The sequence below is a fragment of the Paralichthys olivaceus genome, chromosome 11, assembly GCF_024713975.1.
Source record: "Paralichthys olivaceus isolate ysfri-2021 chromosome 11, ASM2471397v2, whole genome shotgun sequence".
Lineage (NCBI taxonomy): Eukaryota > Metazoa > Chordata > Actinopteri > Pleuronectiformes > Paralichthyidae > Paralichthys > Paralichthys olivaceus.
The window spans coordinates 12,241,407-12,264,930 of NC_091103.1; the positions used below are offsets into that span (position 1 = coordinate 12,241,407).

The following is a 23,524-nucleotide window of genomic DNA, read 5'->3' on the forward strand; positions in this document are numbered from 1 at the left end:
AGATGTGTTTCACCTGAAGTCATTTGAACAGATAACCACAACCACCACCACGGAGCCTACCAGCCCATTGGTGTGTGTGGTGTGGGTGGTTCTCTTTTAACCAAAAAAAAACGATCTGACAAAGATCAAACTTTGGATTGAAACGTTCAGTTAAATTGTCGTCACATAAGTGTGCAGACTCTTCTTTGTTCTTACTTCATCAATAGATGCAATAATACAACCTAAAATTTTCAAAAATAAAAAGATTGAAGTATGTATACTGAGCATTGTGACTACCCAGTGTGTTGGCGATGCCCGTCTTGACACTTGACATTCCTACGTGGCTGATTCGATTTTCATGTTCCGGTTTCACCAGCACAGCGATCTTAATGTTCCACAGAGTCTGCACTGCGATCTGCAAAAACAACAACAGACAGTAAGGAACCATCATCTGCAGTTCTACCATCTCAAGAATATTACTTTCACTGCACTCCTCACCGGTTTATAATCCAGTTCTGTCTGTTCTTTCAACATGGCCCGTAGTGACTCCACCCACTCCCGATCACACACTGAGTTTTCTTGAGTTCCAAACACGTAAAGGTCGTGAGGGATGGTGACCGTCATCTCATCCAGGGTCTTCCCGAGGCCGCGGCACAACACCCAGGAGGCCACAGACTTAGGCGAAGGCACTGAGCCTAAACAAAAAAGACCAAAGTGCTATATTCTCACCTAAAATATTAAAGTCCCTTTCTGGAAGTACTTTTTCTTTTAAATTCAACATATATATGAATGTTTAAGATAAGTCAGCATGCTGTGCTATCAACAAAGGTACATTAAATTATGTTAGTGTGTGTGTCTAACCCATATTCCAGGTGCCGATGAAGACAGAAATCATGTCTGGTTCGTCCTGGTTGGAATGTTTGTTCTTCATCAGCTGCAGCAGCTGGCAAAATGCCTCCCGCTTCTGAAACACACACATGCACACAAATCAGTGAGTGGAAGCTGCCACAAAGGAGTACCTTGTTTTTGAGTAGTGTGTTTACCATTGCAATGTTTGCTGTTGGTTGTCTCTATGTTTGAAAGACTGAGTAACTTTAAAAGATTTGTGTTTTCTTGCATCTAGAAATTATGTTTGGAAGAGTGTGTGTCTCTCTGTGTATGTGTAAATGTGTGCAGACCTTGGCACTAGCAAAGATGAAGTCTTTCCTCTGGCTCTTATCCTTCTCCTTCTCAAAAACAATGCCTAGTTTATTCTGCACCCGCTGAGACTTGATCAGCTGACGGACTGAGAGAGACAGAGACAGACAAACAGAAGGCAGACAGGAGACAGCGTGTTTTTAAAGATTTAAAGATTTACATTAAGGGGTGGTCACAAAAAAATGAAATAGAAAAGCAAAAATTGTAATAAAAACAGTCTATATTGCTTATAATACACCTTTGTTAAAATCATGTTATTAAAGGTTTGGATTCATATTGAATACATTTAATCCCTACCATCATTGGGGTCTGGAGAAATTCAAATTGTTTTAATGCTTGGACGCAGCTTACCTGAAACATAACTCAGGGTTTGTTGAAATGTTGTGTAGCAAAGGTGAGACACAACTGAGATCACCTCCCCTGTGTCTTAATCAGTGATCACTTGAGTTACAGTCAAAATGTGACCTCACCGTGACCTTGACATACAAATTCTAATCAGTTCATGTTTGAATCCAATTGGACATTTGTGCCAAATTTGAATGAGTTCCCGTCAAGGTGTTTCTGAGATATCGTGTTTACCAACAGAAACCAATGCCTCTGGCTACGACTGCTGCCGGTGCAGAGTCATAATAAAACATCAACTATCCATAAAAAGATTAGAGGAGCTATTTCACACAGAAAATGCCATTTATCTGATGAATGTGGCCTTTGTTTCAGCTGTCATCTACAAAATAAAGTGATCATAAGATGAGATGCGTCACCATCTGGTTGTTAAAGCACTTCTGTCATACAAAAATTTCAGCTCAACAATTTCCTGGGGGAGACATTTCAGCAAATACTGCAGTTATTGTGTTTGGACGGGTGTGTGTTTCTTACTCTTGTCATGTGTGAAGGTTGTCCAGTCCTCTTGGCTGTCCTTCACCTTCTTCATCACCACCAGTCGTCCTCCCTCCACGTCCACCGACAGCGTGTACTTCTGACTCTTTCCGATCTTTGTCAGTTCTGCCAGGTAAACGTCCAGCTTGACCTGCAGTGAGCCAGAGAAGCATTACACAAACGCACAAACACACACAAAGCGGGGTGCTTAGTTATGAAGGTTTATGAGGTTACAGATCACTTTACGTGCAGGTTAAATCTTTACACCACCAGGGGTCTCTACAGTGAACACCATGGAGCCCTCAGCCCACTCTCCCTCTATTATTACATACAGTACACAATAAGCTTGTTGCTTCTATTGCAATAACAAAGTTAAATATAACTATATCAGCAAATCTGAAAAAAGAAGGAAATTTGACGACCGCACACACTGTAGCAGTTTAGGAAGGCAGTTTACAATTTTTTATTCAGGCTTTTCAGGGATCATTTCTAAAATCACAAAAACATTTTGAAAGCCACAGAGTGGAGGTTGTTTCTTTGAAACCTAATTTGAGGATGTTTCACCTGACGACCAATGTTTTCTCTCACTTTGAATCATCTCGATGGGGTCTGTCTGTGCGTCAGTGGGTGATTCAGATATCACATTTTAAACCCACCTCTTCCCCATGACGACACCCCTGTTCCAGTGCAACAGGAAGCTGTTGAGAGGTGATCCCCACAGAGGACAGACATGACCTATAACTAATATTCAAATCATTCACCTCCATCTCACCTGGTACCCAATGGTCAATGTTTTCTCCTTTTCTTTTTCACAGCCTCTTATGTGCATGAGCCACGCTTTTTTGTAAAAATCTAAATAAAACTATAAACCACAACTTCTTTAGTTAGATTTAAGTATACTCACTTGCACTTGGGGATATGAGTGATTAATACCATTCAGTATTTAAACGCCACTGGTTATGCTACAGGAAGTATATGACATTCCTGTGGTCTCACATCAGCTCTGCTGCGAAACTTCACAGCCTGTTTTGCTACTGCACCTCAACTTCAGTATGTCCTGTTTCTGTTCCTGTTAAACAGAACTAGTTTTCCTTGATAGTAACATTTAAAAACACAAAATCAAAAAATATGTTTTCAGCATTTTAGGTTTGAGCCCAGACTATAAAAATCTCTGACAAAAGGATCTCTTCCTGAGATTCAAGGAAACATAAAATATTTGACATTTCGATAATGAGGTACCATTCCTAAAGTGATAATAGAGCAGAGCTTGAATGTCCAAAAGGGGCACTTGGCTTTGTGGCTTTTGGATGTCTTAATAACTAGAGGTATCTGCAGGTTTCACCAAGTCAAATTTAAGACTTTTTAAAAGATATTAATGAAATTAAGGACTAATGTCAAATCAGAAGGATATGAAGGAAAATCAGATAACACGTTATTTCACAAACTACAGACAGCAAGAGAGTACGGAGATAAGAGCAGCATATGTACATGTGTTTGTCTTTTATCAGCACAAGTAGAATGAGGACATAACCTTCCTAAACATATTTAAGAATCTGGTACATAATATTTCAACATTTTTAAGACTTTTTAAGGCCTAAATTTCTTGATGGCTGAATGTTAGACTTTTCATGACCCCACAGAAACCCTGTTACTGGTGATGAACAAAGGCGTTAAGAATTCTTGCAGTATCATCACCACTGTCCTGATACTGACCTCCACCACCCTCCAGAGAGACTATCACGAGAAATAGGTGTCTGTAAGTGTGTGGGTGTGTAGATGCATACCTCAAAGGCCTGCACTGGGATTGCTTTGCTGTGACGCATGGACAGAGGAGAAGGGGAGCTTGGAGAAGACAAACTCATGTCCTGGAGAGCTTTCAGAGCCTGAAGGGGAGATATGATGGAAAAAATGAAAGAAGGAAAAGACACATGGACATAAAAAAGACACAAATCTAAACTGTATTGTTTTCAACTGTAGAGTTGGTGTCAACAAGGAAACAGTTTCCCATTTCCTGTGTGTGATCTAACAGGAGCAGAGAACACAAGCCGGTGACGTCGCATGAGTCAAGACACACACAGCGCTTGATTGAACCGAGGCCATTTCCTGTCCAGGCAGCTGAAGACCCTCCTCAAATACCAAGTCCAACAAGAAACGGTTTGACCTATTTACATGTCAGAGCTTGTCAAGCTATACTAAAATTTGAATTAACTACAAAAGTTTAATTGGTGAAGTTAACTGTGTTAGAAATAAAATTGTTTTAAATCTGTTACACGTCCTCCCCCTCTATCATCTTGAGTTTTTGAGGATAAAATAGCTTAACAGTGTGTGTGTGTGTGTGTGTGTGTGTGTGTGTGTGTGTGTGTGTGTGTGTGTGTGTGTGTGAGGAAGAGGAGAAAGAAACAAACTAAACAAAATGCACATAAAAAGAAAGAGAGATCACGAGTGAGGGTGCAGGCATACACATAACTGGATGTGTGTACCTTCTTCTCTATAGAGGACAGCAGGTCTTTGAGAATGGCCAGCTTGGTCACAAGGTTCTCCAACTCCTGGTCTCCACCCTGATTCACGGACTAATGGGAGGGAAATTAAAAGTCAGAATCCATGTTGGCTGTATAGTTTGGAAAGAACAAAATCATTTAAGTAAGACTGATTTTATTTAAAACGTGAAACTGCACGGCAAACACAGACAGCTCACAATTACACAGCATCTTACAGGCTGTTTTTAAGGCAGCATAACCCATCTATCTATCTATGTGTAAATAAATCCTTTTCTATTCAAACATAAAAACGACATGATTGTGTGTGCTACCATGACTGAAGTGACTAATGAACTGATGGAAAAGTGTTTCGCTGAGACAGCAGATAATTTACCTAGAACCAATGTTTTATCAGTGATTTATCAGTAAGGGAGTGAAATTCACCGTCTAATATCCGAAAAATACTGTGAAAGTACCTCCAACAGTGAATCATTTCCGAAGTGATTGGTACTTGATGATTTTAAGATTTTATTTAAACTCTATTCATGAATGGAAATATACAAAAAGTACCAACAACCCGACTGTCACATAAACATCCCATATTTTATAGTAAGACGTCCCCACGTGCACATCTGCTACACAGACAAACACCTGAGTGCCTGAGTTTCCCCTTGAGATACATTATTTCCAAGGATGGGTGTGTTGTGACTAGTGAATGACAGCTGCCCCTAGGAGACCCTGGAGAAAAATAACAATTACATTCAGTCTGAAAGTCTGTTATTTAGTATGGCTGCCTGCTCTGTATACAAGGAGCTTTACTATTTAGCAAGACATATACAAAAGTGTTTACTTCTTACTTAAGGACATTCACATATCCCACTTTAATCTGAAAAAACTGACTTAGTGACAAACATAACATCGAAAGGGAGCAATACTGGCCACGATTAGGGGTCAAATTTTACTTAAACAGCAGATGGTTTGGCTGTTGATCATACTTATATTTGTCAGTCTATGTAATGCTCACAGATTGGTGGTGGGAGGTCTGCGTATAGCAGGAATGCAGAAAAGGGCTTAAAGACTAGCACAGACCTGTTCAGTGACTGTAACAACAAACAGGTTCCGCATCTGTGGCAACTACCTAAACTCAAATTATATGACACAATAGATTTGTATGTTTAACGGATTATATACAAGACACTGTTCAGACATTAGCAAACTAACGGTGTTAGACAAAAAACCAGGATGATGGAAACACAAGGGCGCATCCATTCATGTGCAAATACACAGATCCAAAGAGGCCAAGAGTTATACCTGCTGGATCATCTTGGAGACCATGAAGGCGCTCTGCTGATCGAAGACTTTAGACAGAATCTCCAGACCAGACAAAACCTTATCCACCTCCCTTGTGATGAAACAAAAAGAGATTCACAGTTCAGTCTTCTCAAACTGCATCTCAAAGTCATGTCTTCCTCTATGTCTATGATCTATGTGCAGGGAAACATATTTACTATATTTAAGTGTGCAGGTAAAAAATAATGTTACGTTGTGTTAATATACTATTTTATCCACCAATGAGGTTATGTTTTCATGATTTTCTATTTAGCAAGATTTTGCAAAAACTACTCAACCGATTTCCAAATAATGGTGGAGCAGCACCCCAGAGAGGACCCATTCAATTTTGGTTCAGATCCAGGATTTTTTTTCGCTTTCTTCAACATTGCAAGTTTTTTTTCATTTTTTTTTTTTCATTGATTTCTCAAAGAATCATTTGTTGATCACGTTAAAGGGATTGATATTTTTAAGTGTGTGCTATATGTTGCAGATTAAAATAAAAATCTGGATCTAGTGAATTTATACATGTTGGGCTTTGGTGGAGGTATGCACTCTACTGAGAGCCACTCTAGTTGACAATATTATGAGGAGCAAAAGACATGTGTGCTGTTGTGTCGGGTTTTACCCATTAAGGCGTTTGCAGGAGGCCACTAGTGTCTTGTTGAGGTGAGGCAGCGAGCAGGCTCCCTGTTTGACAGCCTCCAGGTCCAGAGCATAGCTGCCCTTCAGGTACTCATGGGAGATGGTGCTCAGGCCATTAGCTGCTGGAGTGCTAAAACAAAATGAGCCACAGAGCTTTGTAACCATTGTAAAATGCATGTGATTACACGACGCAAGTGTACAGAATACTGTGCAAGCGAAGAAAATCTGCATCCTTCTGGTTTTGATGTTGGGCTACACATTTTATACAGCCAGGTCCTGTATAGTCAGTGACATAGGAACTAATAATCTTTAGTTTATTTCAGATTTAATATTTCTATGCCATCTAAAGCTTTGTAGTGCTCATTGAGTATGTTATGAGTTCCTTTCTGTTGTTGCTGTGATATGACTGCCAAGTCACACATTGACCTTTCAGTTAATACATAAAAATTACATCCTCCATAATAGCAAATAGAGAACTGTTGTGGATTTCTTAGTTACCTTAGTTGCAGAGCTGTGTGTGTGAGTGAGTGAGAGGAGAGAGTCTATGAGCATTTAATCTGTGCATTAGGGATTTTTACAAACACACACTTCCTCTTAACCACTGAGTCTTGTCTGCCCTACCACAGACAGAGACTAAAACACAGTAATGCGCACGCGCACACACACTAACGTAAAGGGGCAGATCTTGTGTAACCCGAACCCCATCTTTAAATATGGACAAAACTGTGGCTTCATGCAAACCAGCAGACTGTTAAAAGTCTCAAGTGTAAAAGAAAAGTGTATGTCTTGTTCCCTCACTGACTCTGATTGATTTTGTGCTCAGGTGTTTTACTAAATAAGTTGTATATGTTGTCAAGTGTCACCTCTCTCCATGACAGCTTCACTAACAAGGTCCACTGTGACCAAAACGAGGATGTTACTCAACCGATTTCTTCTGTACTTTACCCTGTGACAAAAGTTACTAATCACACACTGACTTTGAGACTTTTCTTCTCTGCAGTTTGGTGCCTCTGTAAAAATGTTAAAAGGTAACTTTCCACAATGAGAGAAAGCTGTGATTATCAAAATAATTTATGCAATTACCTTGTTATCTTCAAATAGAGCACACAGAAGTCTGACACTGATCTCATCTACAAAAAAACTCTCACACATACATGCACACAAACAACCGGGACCACTTCAATAAGCCTTGCATCATCTGTGAGCAATTTCAACAGGATGTGGCTGCTCCTTCTACATCATATGTAGAGGGGGCACACAGGGACAACACAGGATATTAAAGTGTGTGTGTGTGTTTATCTGGTTTGATACTTATCTGTAACGATGTACGCATCTGATGACAGAAACAGATAAAGTGACTGACACTCGAGATTTGTGTTAAGTGTATATATATTCAATGAAACCTCTGCTTCTTTTGTGATATGATCATATTTTTTGTGTTTGTGTGTGTGTCTGTGTGTGTTTCAAAGATGGTTAACATTATGATTAAGAAGCTCTGTTTGTGATTTGACTTTCAGCACTTGTATATTATAGGATATGACGAATGCAGTGTTCCACATCAACAAAACAACAACAGGAAAAGCCTTCAGAGCGGGGACGGTGCTTAGGTAGAGCATGCAGAAGGCATAACATGACGTTTAATCATCATGGCCACTCGCTCACAGTGAATGTTGCTGCTGTATTCTCACATTGGTTTACTCAGATATATTCCGAACAGTCTACTAAGGACGATGGCAGCACAAGTTGCAAAGGATTCAGAAATTTGCGTTCTCAAATAAAGCCCAAATAAATTAAGCTCATGCATTATACACTTTGTACCTGTCTGTAGGTGTGTCTGGTCCAGGAGTAGAGGAGGTGGAGGCAGAGCGGGGGGGAAGGGGTGGCTTCTCATCCTCCCCATCTGCCATTGACAGAAAACCGAGCGTTAACATGTTAGAAAAAGGAGGACCATGTGAGTGGGGGGGATTTAAAGATACCTGAATAGTCTCTGTCGTCACTGACAGCAGTTTCCTCTCTGTCCACAGGGTACAGCAGGGTGGTGACCAGACCCTGACTTGGCTGCAGGTACAACAACACCAACTCTGGTAATGTCTTAAATCGCTTCGGCTGCACGCCCTGAGACGTCTGAGAGCGAGAGGGAGAGAGAGAGAAAGAGAACCAGGGAGGGATACACCAAGAGATAGAGGAAGGAAAGTGTAGTAAGTTGTTTTCTTCATGGTACGAACACGACCATTACATCCAAACTGCTTAGCTACGAGTGATCACTTTATTGAAATCTCTGGTGGCCCCTATTGTTCTACATTGTTGTGTTGTGTAAGCAAACACGATCCAACTGTCTAAACATAATCCAAACAAGGAAGAACGGTTTCAGTAAACAGTGCCAGCAAACAAATTTGCCACCAGGAAGCAAAATTTTTTAAACTGTCACAGGAATCTGTAATGTGGCCACACAGACAGTCTGGAGCAGCATGATGTCGTGTCGTATGTTGTGTGAGTCTGTGTGGCGGTGTGTGTGTGTGTGTGTGTGTGTGTGTGTGTGTGTGTGTGTGTGTGTGTGTGTGTGTGAGTGTGTGTGAGTGTGGCTGGAGGTGGTGAGGACTTCACAGCTGTTGAGCACAAGGCACAAAGAGGCTGCTGTTAGTGAGTGTGTGTGTGTGTGTGTGTGAGAGAGTGAGTGAGAGAGCTCAGCGCCAACAAAAGCATCTCTGCTTGCCAGCTGCTACTGAAGCAAATACAGTTTCTGTTGCACACATGTACACACACTTCAGTCAACAGTGTGGGTATAACTGAGTTTGTGCGTCTGTGTGTGTATGTGTATAACTGAGTTTGTGTGTTTGTATCTATTCTTTGTACCTGTACAGCCAGAAATCCCTCTTCGTCTGGGAGGATTCTGTACGTGTGGACGTGCTTTTGGAAACTGCAGAGGAAGAAACAGACAGGCGGGGACATCACGGAAGATGGATGGATGGAAAGTAGGAGGAAGTGTAGAGAAAAAGAGGGAGGGAGAAATGAGAGAAGAAGAAAACACAATTTTCAGATCATTGTGAGATAAAAAAAAGCACACACACACACACACACACACACACAAACACACACACACACACACACACACACACACACACTTGGGCTTGACCTCAGTGGATTTGTGTGTGAGTGTGTGTATGTTCTGTATGAGCATGAGGGGGTTTAGACACTGCAGACAGCTTCAACCTGTTGCTGTCCGTCACAGTTGTGAGCGGGCTTCATCCTTACAGTAGCATGATACAGTAGAGCACAACATAGCTGGAACTAGTTATCAACATTGTTAAGTTACTTTGATTTATCTTATTTATTCATCAATACTTTCTTGAATCTTTCCAGGTTTTATAATGTTTCTTCAGTATGAATTGACTGCTGGTTGAACCACAAGCTTTTTTTACTGACCAATCACAGATCAATGCTCTGACATTGTGATTTGAGATCACAGAGCTGTGACTACATGCCTGCAGCCACAAGCTGGAGTGTAATGATTATTGTGTCCGTACTTCATGCCTGCTCAGTGGACCAAACACAAAATATCCAATTTGCCAAGCAAAGGTTGTGGTTGAGTCTGTTGGTGAGTGTGAGTGTGTGTGTGTGTGTGTGTGTGTGTGTGTGTGTGTGTGTGTGTGTGTGTGTGTGTGTGTGTGTGTCATGGCTGTGCGTCTGTTTAGATGTGTTGGTGTTAGGATGGCAGACTATGCAAAACTCCTCAGGAAGGCTTTTATTTCTGCTTATTTACACAGTTGTGTGTGTGTGTGTGTGTGTGTGTGTGTGTGTGTGTGTGTGTGTGTGTGTGTGTGTGTGTGTGTGTGTGTGTGTGTGTGTGTGTGTGTGTGTGTGTGTGTGTGTGTGTGTGTGTATGGGTAAGTCCATGTCAGGCCTTCATTCTGCCTCATCCACTCAGCTGTTTTTCCTGTCTTTCCAGGTCAGTATTCTACAGGAACTAAAACATGAACTGGAGAAAGTTAGAGTCCTCAAGAACAAATACTGGTATTGTTACATTACATTCACCTTTGACAATTGGACTGAATCAACTTCTTTTAATTTTTAAGTGTTTATGAATGTTTTACATATTATATTGTGTTCTACTTTTGTGTGTAACTTCTTCTTTTATGAACTGATAATCTTTCTCTTGATTTCTGTCTGCTTAATCTCAATATTTTCTTTCTGTTTGGTACTTTGAAACTTTGTAAAGAAAGGTGCTACATAACTTAAGTTTATCATTTTCATTATTAACCAGCACCACATCCAATATAATGTGTGGATCAACATTAATTAATGCATCAACAAGCTACAAAATGTAACAAATTAAAACTGTTTCCAGGAAGTAGGAAATGAATTAAGTGTTAAAATTTCCGCTCACGGCGTTTAACCTTTGTTCCACTTCCTCACTAACTGCAATTACGTTTTTACAGCCTGTTTCTTAATAATTCCAGCTGTAGTGGATATAATGCCAAAACCTGTTGGATGTCCCGTTTTCAGGTGTTTTCTTAATTTGGCATCACTGCTTTGACCTGCTCGGTACTTGGCTAAACCACCAGGACACACTGAATATAGGTTTCCAATTTGAGCTGATTTATAATCCAGAAAATTCAGAAGGCTGTTGCCAATATGAGTTCCACACATAATATATATTGCAGTTGGCCACACTAACAGTATAAAGTAGAAAAATATTTATGTCCATCTATAAACAGATTCACTGAGATGAGCTGTTCCTTTGTCTATCTGGCCTGTGAAACTATATCCATATTTAATCCTGTCACAATTTAAACACAATGCATTGTGGGTGCAGTGGCACAGGATCCATACACAGTGGACAGCAGTGTGTTTGTGTGTATCTTTGTGTGAATCAGTAAGTGTGTGTGTGTGTGTGTGTGTGTGTGTGTGTGTGTGTGTGTGTGTGTGTGTGTGTGTGTGTGTGTGTGTAGGGGGGGTTGGTCTTCCTGTTGGCAGTTGATGAGATTCTCTGTGGGTCTGGGAAATAAATACTATTGTTTCACTATCAGCAAAGTTATAACAGGGGAGGGACCTGGAGAGAGAAAGAGGGTGTTATTATGGGATAGACAGAGACACAGGGCATACAGAGTGTGAGTGTGTATGTAATGTCAACAATGGTCTGTGTTGAGGGTAATGATTGCCCCACTGTTTCTCTCTGTCCTGTCTCATCCAGTAATACACACATACTCAATACTGATTAACCAATCACCGGGTATATTTCCTGCCTCATAGGCCGCCCTGTTGTTAACTTTGTGTAGCAGGTCAGTTCAGTCCTACCACTAATAGCAGACAGACAACTTGTAATTTTGAACTCCAAACGTCCACAGACTAACATTTACAGTTAGAGGAAGTCTGTCCCAATGCTGTTACAGCGTCTTCTTCACACCAGTCTATTCTCAGACAGCAGCAGTGTGGAAACACTTCCTAAACACACTGGTCCCTCCAAAGCCCTCAAAAAGGAAGTTCACACGTCTGTGTATTTGAGTCACAAGACAAGCTCAACAAGAAAAAAGCCATGTCTGGTGGCCGTGTTCAGGTCAAAACTGATCATCCTGGTGAGTAGTGGGCAAGTTGCTTAAACAGGTCACTTGGTAGAGCAGTATATGTAAGTAAAGTGTGTGCTGACCTTCCACTGTGCATTCTTATTAACAGGAGCATTTCAAGGGACTTGGGGTCCCAGGCAAAACTGACGTTGGAGGGCCCTAAAGCAAACCAAACTGACTTCACTGGGCTTCAGTGATGGCAACTGTAAGCAATGAGATGTCTGATGCTAAAGTATCACACTTCAATTCAACCAAACAGCACATTGCACATGTTAAAAAACCAAGGGGCATTAAAACTTTCTTGACATGTCCAACTGCAGCTCTGTTGCTCGGCGACAGAAATAACAGCAGGACAAGCTAGTGACACCGATCATGGAAATGCTCTGTAGACCAGACCATCTCATTCATTTCGGTCTCCGCGGCTCTACGCGGACCACGGAGTCTGCCTCCTTTGTGGGCCACGTAGACAGCATCCTCCAAAGGAAGCAGCCCCTGAATTGAGACACAGTTAGTGTAGTCTTCAACCAAACCACTAACATTTTTTGGCATGAGGCCTCTTTAGGAGGTTTCGAACGGTGGAGTCATTGCAGTCTCCTGAGCAAAGTGAATCATAGAATCTAAGGTGGTTCCCACAAAGTTGTTGTTGCTGTATATCTGATGTTCTTGGGGTTCTTGAGGTTCTTCGAGGAAACCAGAAATTAACCACCTTGCCTACTCTGTTGCAATGCCTCCTGCTTGAAAAGATAATCTGACTGCACCCACTGGAAAACATAGTGAACTTTAATCTGATTATAAATCAAGGTTTGACAATTTGTCTACAACAGTTACAATGACATTTCAGGTTGAGTTTTTTTACTTTGTTTTGTTAGAGTGGAGCGAGGAAGCTGAATAGCTCAGAAGACAAAGGAGATGTCTTTCAACACTGATGAGGACGTGTTATAAACATCAGCCCTTAGCACGCATGATGCAGCACCGAGGCTCTGACTGAAACCAGTCTGCCATCCAGTCGTCTGGAACCTTTTCATGTCTGTGGTGATTCAGATTTAACTTCACGGAAATAGTTTCGGTTTTGTTTTTAACCACGCAATAGATTAGAAAAAAGCTAACAATTGTGACAAATGAATGTGTTGTCTGACCATATCATCTTCTCCTCTATAGCTTCAGGGGTTGTTAGGAAATATTGGCCTGTTGTTCTCAAAGATATACAACAGACAGAAACCCTGTTTCTTGTCAAAATGATCAGACGACAGTGTTCCACATGACTAGAGGCTGACTACATGTTTATTCTCTGAACTGTGACAATTTGTATGATATTAAAAACATTACTTTAAGGAGTGACAACTGAAGACATCAGTTAAGGTTTTACTTCCCTTTAGTGTGAGGAAAATCAATTTTAAACCTGACCTCAAGTCCGTCTCATTCTTGTGAACGTGATACAACAGGAACAGGAGGAGGGAATTTCATTACATCTAACAAAAATGTCCACATGGATTCAGGGATTAATTGGTTCAAATTTGGGGAACAGAGGTCAAGGTCATTTTGACTTTAAAAAAATTCTGGCCATAACCTGAGAAAAACATCATCATCATCATCATCTATGACAAAATATGCTTCATATCTTTTATTCAAAGTCTTCTCATCATATACAGTAATACGCCAGTCTGGACAGACATGGATGTTAAAAATGCAACTTGACTTGTGTATTGGTTGTCTGGTTTGTATTGTGTTTTATTTTAAAATTTTAAAAAGAACATGTAAGTAACATCAGGCAATGCAACATACTTCAGCATCTCAAGTACAAAGCCAATCGGGAGTCTGAGTTTATGAAGTTTCATCATTAAATTAAAAATGATCTTAGTAAAAACACTTTTCTATCGTTATTAAGTTACAAAAATTGATGATTTGAAACATAAAACCTGTCTATCACACAAAGAGTTTCATTAAGCCTTGCAATTTCCCATAAGAGGCATCAGGATCATCAGTAGTGTTGAATGACATGAGAACATAATTAATATACAAATAATCATTGACTTGTGCTTGGACTGTAACTCTGTAATGAGCAGATCAGACTTGAACAACTGCCTTATAAACATCTGTAAGTTCACTCAAACAGTCATTTAAAATCTGCAGGTATGCAACTATAAAAATATATATTTATACACACTTCTATACAGTACGTTGTCTCAATCTACATTTTCCATTTTAATATTAAAATCCAAAGCATTTCTTTCTTTGTGTATCTGCAATATCTTTTTAAAAACCACTGATGTAAACTCTTAATTCTACCACCATGAGTACTACAGTATAATCAATGACAGGCAAAAAGGGAAACTATGAGTGTAACAGAGGAATAATAAATGTTCAGTTTCAGTTTCTATGTTAGAACCACAATCCCACTTCATGGCTGCTTCCTACCCTGAATCCAGACATTCAGATTAATGAGAGCACAGTATTCGAGCAGTATTAGTTATTTTAGATTGATAGTAAACAGTAAAGAGATTTTGACATGTGATGTCACAATGAGTAAAAACTTACAAAAACACCAACTATGTCGATGAAACGTTTCATTCATCTTGAAGAAAAACCTTCTCAAAGCGAGCAAGTTCAGTGATGTCAAAGGTGAAAGGGTAAAGGAAGGGAGAGGTGGAGGCGGGAACAAATCAGGAAAGGGATGATGCATAGATGTGTGGAATGTTGCTGGTCATAGAGCAACGTTCTAATGGAGCAATGCATCCCAGAAATGACTTGAATAGACTAGTAGAATAATGTATAGCAGACCTGCTGTACTTTCGGCTTTTGCACAAGAGTAATGTAGTAAATATCTTGCTTTGTCGAACCAATAATGTAAAACTAATTTAGTGCTACATATCAACACAAAGGAAGAGTGGAAACAAGTGGAATATAATAACCATTTTATGCTTTTAAGACTGAACTTACATAGCAACTATTAAAATAGTTTCTCATCACATACATACTTACTTACTTACTAATGCTGATGTGCACATACACACTGAGCTCAGCATGCAGTGAACTCTCAGATAGGGGGATGTAGGTCAATGTCAGAGCACTGTGTCACATGGCTTCGGCCTTTTTGTCTACTGCATCTGCACTATGCATCTGTTTAACTTTGTGTGGGGGGCTGAGAGTAGAATGTGAATCATTGCGATCATTTGTTTGAGATTTAACATCCAACATGGGACATTTGACTTTGACTGAATCCTTGTCAGTACTGCTGGTACTCTCTCTCTCTATTGTATATATGTTTAAATACACCATACATTGAAGAGTATTTGAGAGAGACCTTTACACAGGTCAGGTTATCTTCTCTCAGACTCTGAGTGGAAATGCGGAGGTGTAGCTAAACGTACAGCTCAACGTGTGTGTTGTCTGTAAGACTGGAGACATACTTGTGTGCCCTCGAATATTGTTACATGCTTGTCTTGCAACATTCGACCACCACTAAGCTGGAATGAAAGATGACTCTGTATTGACGACTGAATTACCTTTCAATATCTTTTCATTGCTTGCTCCCTATGAGTGGATTTGTTTTGTTTACGAATGCATTTTAAGTTGTGTGGACCACAAGTGATTTGTTTGTGGTTAAACTGCCATGAAGATGGATGGCGGCAAAGCGTTCCATCACTTCTGTTTAGCAAACAGGATGCAAACTCTTAATTACACTGTCCTCACATTCACATTGTTATTTTGAGACGTAAATTGTGTCTGGGAAGATAATACTAAGTCAGCTGCTTCGCCCTCTGCACTTTGTTAAATGAGCCTTAAATCAAAACCATCAGATGTTTTTATATTTACCTCCACCACCATTCACTGTAATGCCACTGCTCACAACCCGCAGGCTGACTGTAGCAGAGAGTCCTGTAAATAAATACAAATACAGCCCTGGAGGCGACCACATCAGTCCGAGCAGACAGACAGGGACAGGCCCTGGAGCTCAGAGCCAGGCAGGGGCTTCTGATCTGGGGCAGACACACAGTCTCTCTCCCACCCACTATCTGACTTCCAGGGGGAAGTAAACACATGAGCTCGGCTTCTTTACGCAGGATTCAACTAGTACATGTCGATCTCATCCTGTGTGGCGAGTGTCTGTGTACGACACTGAAAAGCTTGAACAGAATAATAACATGCTAGTAGGTGGTGGCTGTGGAGTCTCTGGAGGAGTGTGTGCTCCCTGTTAAAACTTGGAAATGCTGTTTAAATAACATGTTGGCAGAGGCACAACTTTTCCTGGTACACAAAGCAAAATGGGGCCGCACACACAATCACGTTGGAGACCATAGAAGCGTGTGTTTTCTGCGTTAGAGTTACTTACAGTACGCACAGAGCGTAAGCCCCGTTGACGCTCTCGCTGTCCCGCACCAGGAAGCTGCCGTCCCTCCCGGCCCGGGCGAGCAGCTCCTCGGCCGCGGCTCGACTCAGGTCCCGGTGATACCACATCGGCGGTGCGGGCCCCAACGGAGAAACAACCCCACCACCACCGCCGCCTCCCCCGGCCATGGCCACAGCCCTTCAACACCGGGTTCAACTCGAGCTGTTTCCCGACTTCTCCGGGAATAAACAACCAGAGCTCCCACTCCCAGCTCCGGACTCAGCGGACAGAGGCGGAAAACAGGCGCGGAAAAGTCGCTCTTCAGACGGCGGTCAGCTGGTAGCAGAGGCCGGGGGTTAAGTTGTAAAGTTGCGCTGCTTGCGGCTGGTTCCTCGGCTCCTGAAACTCCGCCACCCTCCTCCCTGAACTTCCCACTCCCACGGAAATCAGAGCAGTGAATCCACAGAGCAGCCGCGGAGCTGCAGCGAGGGGCGACCCGCGTCACTACACATACACTGTCTGCAGCACCACTTCCGGGTAACAGCTTCAAAATAAGACGGGCTAACGTGGAAACTCACACCTAAACACTTTATTTTGGTGAAAACGTCACCCAATGCTGACCTCCGGTTGTGTTTGTCCCCAGCTAGCTTGTAATAGCTGCATGGGAGGGAGGGATGAAGATACCGAGAGGAGGAAAGGAGGGATGGAGAGAGAGATAAGTAAAGAAGAGAAGAGAGAAGAGGAGTAATGGAAAGAAACTGCATTCATTCATCTCCTCTACGGTTTTGAGGTACTTTAATTTGAATATATTTTCCACTACAGAGACAAATATTTAACTTTTCCCTCCACTACCTTTTTTATGATTGCTTTAGTTATTTTTTTGGAAGATTTGATTTTTTATACTAAACAACTAATAACAAATACAATATTTCAATATTATGGTTTGTATACATGATGCAGAAATAACAATAATAATCCAGTAATAAAACACACAATAATACAACAATCTGACGGGGTCAGATCATTAGCACCGTTTCAGTCTCTTCTTAAAACGTTTCTTTATTGTAAAGCATTTATGAATACCTAATGTGTTGCTGGATTTTATTTTCCAACTCTTGACCTTTTACTATTTTTTCTTTAACCTCCCAGTGTTTTTATGTTGTTGATCCATCTGTTGTTTTGTTTTTTTCTTCCCTGTAAAGCACTTTGTAACCTTGTTAAGAAAAGTACTATACAAATAAAGTTTACTATTATTATTAATAGGAGTATTTTTACTTTTATTTTTGATTCTGTTAAAGGTCCAGTGTGTAAGATTTAGGTGAAAGGGATCTATTGGCAGAAATTTAATGTAGAATAATTCTCATGATGTTTTCACTAGTTCATTTCATCTAAATTGTATGAATTGTAGTTTTCTTTACCCCAGAAAAGCCCCTTTCTATTTAAATACTTTATATTTACATCGAGGGGACCCAGAGGCTGCCATGTTTTTTACATTAGTCCAGACTGGACAAACTAAACACCTTTTGAGTTATATGACAACTTAACTTTTGGAAGGAGAGGGTGAGGTGAGGGGTGTTCAGTTGCAACATGCAATTTCAACACTAGATATCACAAAATTCTACACACTGTACCTGTAATACTTTTGTACCTTTTATAACATTGTAAATGCATAGCTTCCACTTGTAACAACCCATATTTTTACTTTGTCTTTCATCACTAAGTATCTAATATTTCTTTCCTATACATCCATGAGTATTGGCCATTGAGAGTTTACTAGGGATTTTCATGAAAATGTATCCAATTTTCACCCAAATGGATAAAAGAAAAAGAACTGAAATACATTTTAGCTCCTGGTATACTTCATAGACTTGATGGAATTTATTACCTATAGGTTGCCTGTTTTATTTCCTCCCCACCCTCACAGCATCATGGCTCTAGTGGCAGCCGCAAACAAGGCCACGCTGCAGTGATTTCTCAACACAATCTGCACAATCCAATCCAATTATGCAATTATTTTCTTTTCCAGACCCCCCCCACACACACACATGCACATGCACACACACATGCACACACAAGGTGTAACTGTTCACCTAGAGGCAGGAAAGGGAAACCACAGAAAACAACCAACCCACTTTGGAGATCATTGCACTTTATTCGGACTTTGGCCATTCTTGTGTTTATTTTTTATACCTCTGGTTGCCCACAAAAAGTCAGAATTATAAAATGTGGTACACTTAAAGCAAAAAAGAGTTTAAAGTTAAAGTGGGAATGGGACAGAGTTGGACAGGGTGGTGTGTGTGCAGTCAATGACCTCAGAAAAGAGTATTAATAGCCACAGGGACAGCAGCCATCCCAAAGCTATTTCTGGCTATTGCATCACACTGTGTGTGTCTCTCTGTGTGTGAGTTCACTGTAGAAGTCTGTAAAAACAATATATCTTAACAATAAATGTGCATGCAGAGATGGTCAAAGTATGTTTGCAAGATGTCACGTAATGAAACTGCTTTGTCTGCAAAAATGAGCTTTAGGTTCTTGAGCATTTCATTCAGACTGGAGGAGCCAGGCATCGAACCACAGAGCCGCTGTCTCTTCTGCAGTAGTTCTATATCAGGCCATAGAAAATAGAAAGTTTTAAAGAAACTTTTTCAGAGGTGTCATCAGGAAGGATGTTAATTATCAGCCTCATAAGTAGAGCAGCAGTTTGACACGTCTAATATCTGTCAGAGGAGAAAAACATTTTCAAAAACATAAAGACATTGTCAGCTGCAATCGGTTACATCTTTTTAAAATATTAATCATCCAAGGGCCCTGATTATGAAACTACACAGTGCAGACACGTTGATAATATACTTTGTATCTGACATTAAGTCTTGTAGATAACCACCCCAGCTGACCAATCACAAGGCTTAGTCAAAGACCTGTGAGAACACATTGACACGTGGCATTGGCACAAACACTCACACACAAACACACACACCACAAACCACATGTTTATACCAAAAGTCATATCTAGCCCCAAATGTTAACCAGGAGCTCAGAGTTTTATTTCATTACCAGCCTTTGGTCCCCATGAGGTCTCCTGGTCCAGAGTTTATTCTGAAAAGGTCCTAAAGAGGTACCAAAATGAGTACACACACACACACACACACACACACACACACACACATACACACACACACACACACACACAGTGCTGACTGGAACCCCATAATTACCAGGCAGTGGAGCCCAGTGCTCAGTCACAGCGTAGAGAGACATTTTCCCTCAAAGCAGATCCTAGGTCAGTTTTACAGTTTCCTCACTGGTGGTTGAGGTTATAAAGGGGTTATTAAGCTGATCCATAGTCTGCACTTATATGAGTGATATCCTCCCAGAGCTTAGAGTATGTGGCCTTGTCCAGATGTATGAGTTTATTTTAGTTTTATTTTCTTTATCCACTTTATTTCTATTTTTCAAACATCTTGAGTTTTGACTGTGTTCACATTTTAGTGGTGAATGTGTGTGCATGCGAACACATGTACAACATATGAATACAACAGCTTTTACTTGTTGTGTACAAGCAGAAATAATCAAAGTGACATGGACACCTTGTCAGTGGTTGGCAAGACATAATGAATTGAAAAGAAGCACATGGGAACTAAACATCACAAAGAAAATAAAGCTGATGCAGATAAAGGATTTGAGAGAGATTACTGTGACTCAGAATGGGGCTAGAAACCAACAGAGACCTGGGATAATTCTAAAACAGTTTTATTGGAACCACTATGGTGACACATGACTGCATGATGTGGATATCATGTCAGTGCATCACTACAGAGAAAAGTGCAACAGCCAGGAAAAGCAACATTGACAAGGTGAAGCTCTTGTGCTGCTGTGCATTGTTAATGTAGTATTCAGCCACTTTCTTGTTGGGGTTCGGCCCAGTGAACCACAGCTGCATGCAGCGGCCCGAGGTTTTGGTGTCGGTGGTGTAAAGGTAGGACTTGGACCAGATTTGTTCACACATGGCCTTGGGTGTGGGGTAAACTTCAGTCCAGATTCTGCACTTGCTGTTTTTAGGGCATTTGTTATTACCTGCATTAGATAGAGAGATGATTTCATAAATGTATTAATAACCTTAATAACCATGAGTTCACAAGTGAGTCTATGCATGGATGGGTTTTGTGTGCACATAGAGTTATTTGTGTTGTGTGTGTAAGACATGGGTAAATGTGTGTAAGGTAAACAAGTAAATGAACAAGTCTTTGTGTATGCAATGGTCTGTGTGCGTATGCATGTGTGTGTGTGTGTGTGTGTTTTGTCCTTGCCTGAGCTCCAGTCCCATCCCTTGTGCCAATCACTCTTGCAGGTGTAATCGTTCTTGCAGTCTTCCCACCAACTGTGGCAGTCCTCCATACACAGAGGCACATCCAAAACACGTTCCTTACGCCAGGTCTGATTGACCTACACACACGAACACACACACACACAACTGACTAGTTTGTATGATCCAAATTTTAAGAAAACAGCTGCAATGCTATGACATGTAAGATGAGGTACTAAGGTCTCAACACTTTTACTACTGTAAAAGTGAACTTTAAAATATGTATGTTTGAAGTATTATAAGTAAAGTTACTTGCTGAGTGTAGCCTATTCTTTAATGCTAAAGTCTACTTATCATCAAAAGCATTAAAAATGTGAACATGTTACGTCATGCTTTGTAAAAGTAAAAGTGAAAGAATATCTGAAAACATATTGACTTAAATAAAGTACATATACATGAAAAATGTACTCAAAGTACACTAATGAAGTTAATGTACTTGATTACATCCTGCCACTGATGGCATCACACTGTATATATGGATTTTAGATGTCCTGACAGCTCCCCTATAGTCCTCTCAAATTATAATGCTGCCATCTAGTGTTCTAAGTGCAGACACACAAGACTTAAGGCGCACAAAAGCACAGTACACACTTCTTGTATCCAGGGTCCCAAGTGTGGCGAGCATTCGTGGAAGCAAGTGTCCTGGATGAAATGTTCCTTGCACCGTTTGCTCATAATACCGCAGTGATCCCAATTGAAGTTGTACAGGTAGGAGTCATCGTTGTGGGCCGCTGAGCTGGTATTGGCCGTACAACACGCATTGTCACGCCAGGGAGAGCACTGGAGAGGAAGAAGAGCAAAGAGGCCGTTGAGCCCAAAGCATCACAAACTAAATGTTTCTCCTGTCTTTGATTCAAATTTGCCACCTGTTCATAAAGGTCTCCCTCACGGCCCGGTTCTACTTTGTGGTGTTTGCCATCCATGCACATGTTGAGTTTGTCCAGAGACAGAGCGCCACTGCAGAGGGCCACCAGCAAGGAAAGGACAACCCACATGGTTCTGCAGAAGGGAGGCATCAATGTACATCAGTGATCATGACAAGAGGAAAACTAATGGGATAACGGACAATTTACAGAATCGGTCAAAAGTTTAATTCCACTGTCCCCAGACAGCTGATTAAAAATGTTCGAGGTCTTTTATTCTTATCCTTTCATGGTTTTGTGTTGTCCATTTGTTTATTTGTGTGATTCTAATTCACTGCTGATATACCTTGGAGTTTAAACCATGTCATTGCACCCTGTACACATGCATGACATCTGGGTTCACAAATTAACTTTATTTTACTGTTGAACTGGCCAGGCCTTAGTTCTATACCTAAATTACAACCTGAAGTACAGCAGCTTAAAACTGTTAAAAACAGTCACACAAATGAATTTGTCTCTCTCATTTAATAGCAATTTGTTTGTATTTCACCAATTCTACAATATCATAATACAAGTTCTCATTTTCTAGTATGTTACAATAGGAACTTTAACCTTTTAAGTGGTAGATTCACATGACATGATTTGTGATGGTCTTTGACCCACTGAGTCAGTGGAATATGTTTTTACTTTTCAGGATCTGAAATTTGTAATACACATGTTTGTACTACTCTGTAACCTCTAATGGCAGCATAATAACAGTTTTATTTAGATATATTCAACCTACGTCTGAGCGTTTGCACTTTAAGTTAAAGTGTGAGATGGTCGCTTATTCTCTTTCTCCTTTCTATGTGACAAAGGATGGATATGAGAAAAATATAAAACTACTATAAAGACTACGTATATTTACAAATGCCCTAGTGCCAGTTAATGCAGCCTAAAAATTGACCTCATAATGTATGTAACTGAAATCAGTCAGAGTTAAACATCCTCTATAATCCATGAATCCATTTTAGAAACACAACATACATTTCACACATGTAACACAGATTAATGAGAAAGTTAAGTCATTATTAACAGAGTCACTTTACCTTGTTCGAGTGTGTAATGATTCCTTCCTGAAGGGATTATCCTACAAATTGGTGTCTGCAGTCACCTTTTACACACTTGACAAGACTAAACAAGATCAAGGCCGAAGACATTCATCTGTGTGAGTGTGGGTGAGCAGCGCATGACTGAGACTAAGGTTGCCTCTATTAAGTAAAACATATTTCCAAAGTCCAAAGTCTGTCTCACAAACGTGCGTGTGTGTTCATGAATGTGTGTGTCTGTGTGTGGTAATCTGTGATTTATTGTATCTTCCAGCATGGAGGGTTTGTCTTAACTCAAGGTCTATCCTTAAATGCACAATACACACACACACACACACACACACACACACACACACACACACACACACACACACACACACACACACACTCTTACTTACACAGAAAGTGGCAGTGTGACCTGGGATGGTAATAATAAGAGCAGATGGTGGGCAATTAAGATAAGTTCCTACTGCCTGTTGGTGTTTCATGACTCATGAGTCTCATGACTCCACTGAAACATTTAACAAGAGTGTATGTACCTTGTGTAAAATAAGTGTATGTATATAGTGTGTGGTACAATTAAATAGGGGTTGTGTAGTTTCGATCTCACGTCCATCTGTTTTAATGGGCCCTAAGTGGGGTAAAAGTTGTCAACCTTACATTCCCTACACTGTGACGCTATTTGATAGAATGGATGAAAAGAATGGGATTTGATTATGTACAGTCTTCAGAGTTTTATATCAGCCCTTTCGACAGAAGACATGACAGGTCAAAGTTAGAAAAGCACAAATGGAAATGATAAAAATGAATGATAGCTGC

At 40.6% G+C, this 23,524-nt stretch overlaps 2 protein-coding genes and 1 long non-coding RNA gene across 3 annotated transcripts in view; 1 reads left to right on the plus strand and 2 right to left on the minus strand.

The window, feature by feature from the left end:
• inppl1a (inositol polyphosphate phosphatase-like 1a) overlaps nt 1-16,953 on the minus strand; it is a 26,260-nt gene extending 9,307 nt beyond the window's left edge. Inside the window, exons 1-13 of the mRNA XM_020095129.2 lie at nt 16,395-16,953; nt 9,357-9,420; nt 8,480-8,627; nt 8,322-8,403; nt 6,487-6,633; nt 5,841-5,931; nt 4,533-4,622; nt 3,837-3,935; nt 2,053-2,203; nt 1,158-1,264; nt 841-943; nt 478-674; nt 277-394 (exon numbers count right to left, since the gene is read on the minus strand). Coding sequence (XP_019950688.1) covers nt 277-394; nt 478-674; nt 841-943; nt 1,158-1,264; nt 2,053-2,203; nt 3,837-3,935; nt 4,533-4,622; nt 5,841-5,931; nt 6,487-6,633; nt 8,322-8,403; nt 8,480-8,627; nt 9,357-9,420; nt 16,395-16,579 — 1,582 coding nt within the window. The 5' untranslated portion in view covers nt 16,580-16,953. The remainder of the gene's footprint in view (nt 1-276; nt 395-477; nt 675-840; nt 944-1,157; nt 1,265-2,052; nt 2,204-3,836; nt 3,936-4,532; nt 4,623-5,840; nt 5,932-6,486; nt 6,634-8,321; nt 8,404-8,479; nt 8,628-9,356; nt 9,421-16,394) is intronic.
• LOC138412047 (uncharacterized) lies at nt 11,963-13,928 on the plus strand. Its single transcript, XR_011244570.1, has 3 exons — nt 11,963-12,076; nt 12,174-12,269; nt 12,934-13,928. It is a non-coding gene; the product is annotated as an uncharacterized lncRNA (long non-coding RNA).
• Nucleotides 16,954-20,125: 3,172 nt separating the features above from the next.
• On the minus strand, nt 20,126-22,855 carry folr (folate receptor). Its single transcript, XM_020095130.2, has 5 exons — nt 22,706-22,855; nt 21,621-21,753; nt 21,346-21,534; nt 20,699-20,834; nt 20,126-20,465 (listed from the first exon to the last, which is right to left on the minus strand). Exons 2-5 carry the CDS (start codon nt 21,747-21,749, stop codon nt 20,191-20,193), a joined length of 729 nt encoding a protein of 242 aa, XP_019950689.2. The 5' UTR covers nt 21,750-21,753; nt 22,706-22,855; the 3' UTR covers nt 20,126-20,190.
• Between the last annotated feature and the right edge of the window lie 669 nt (nt 22,856-23,524).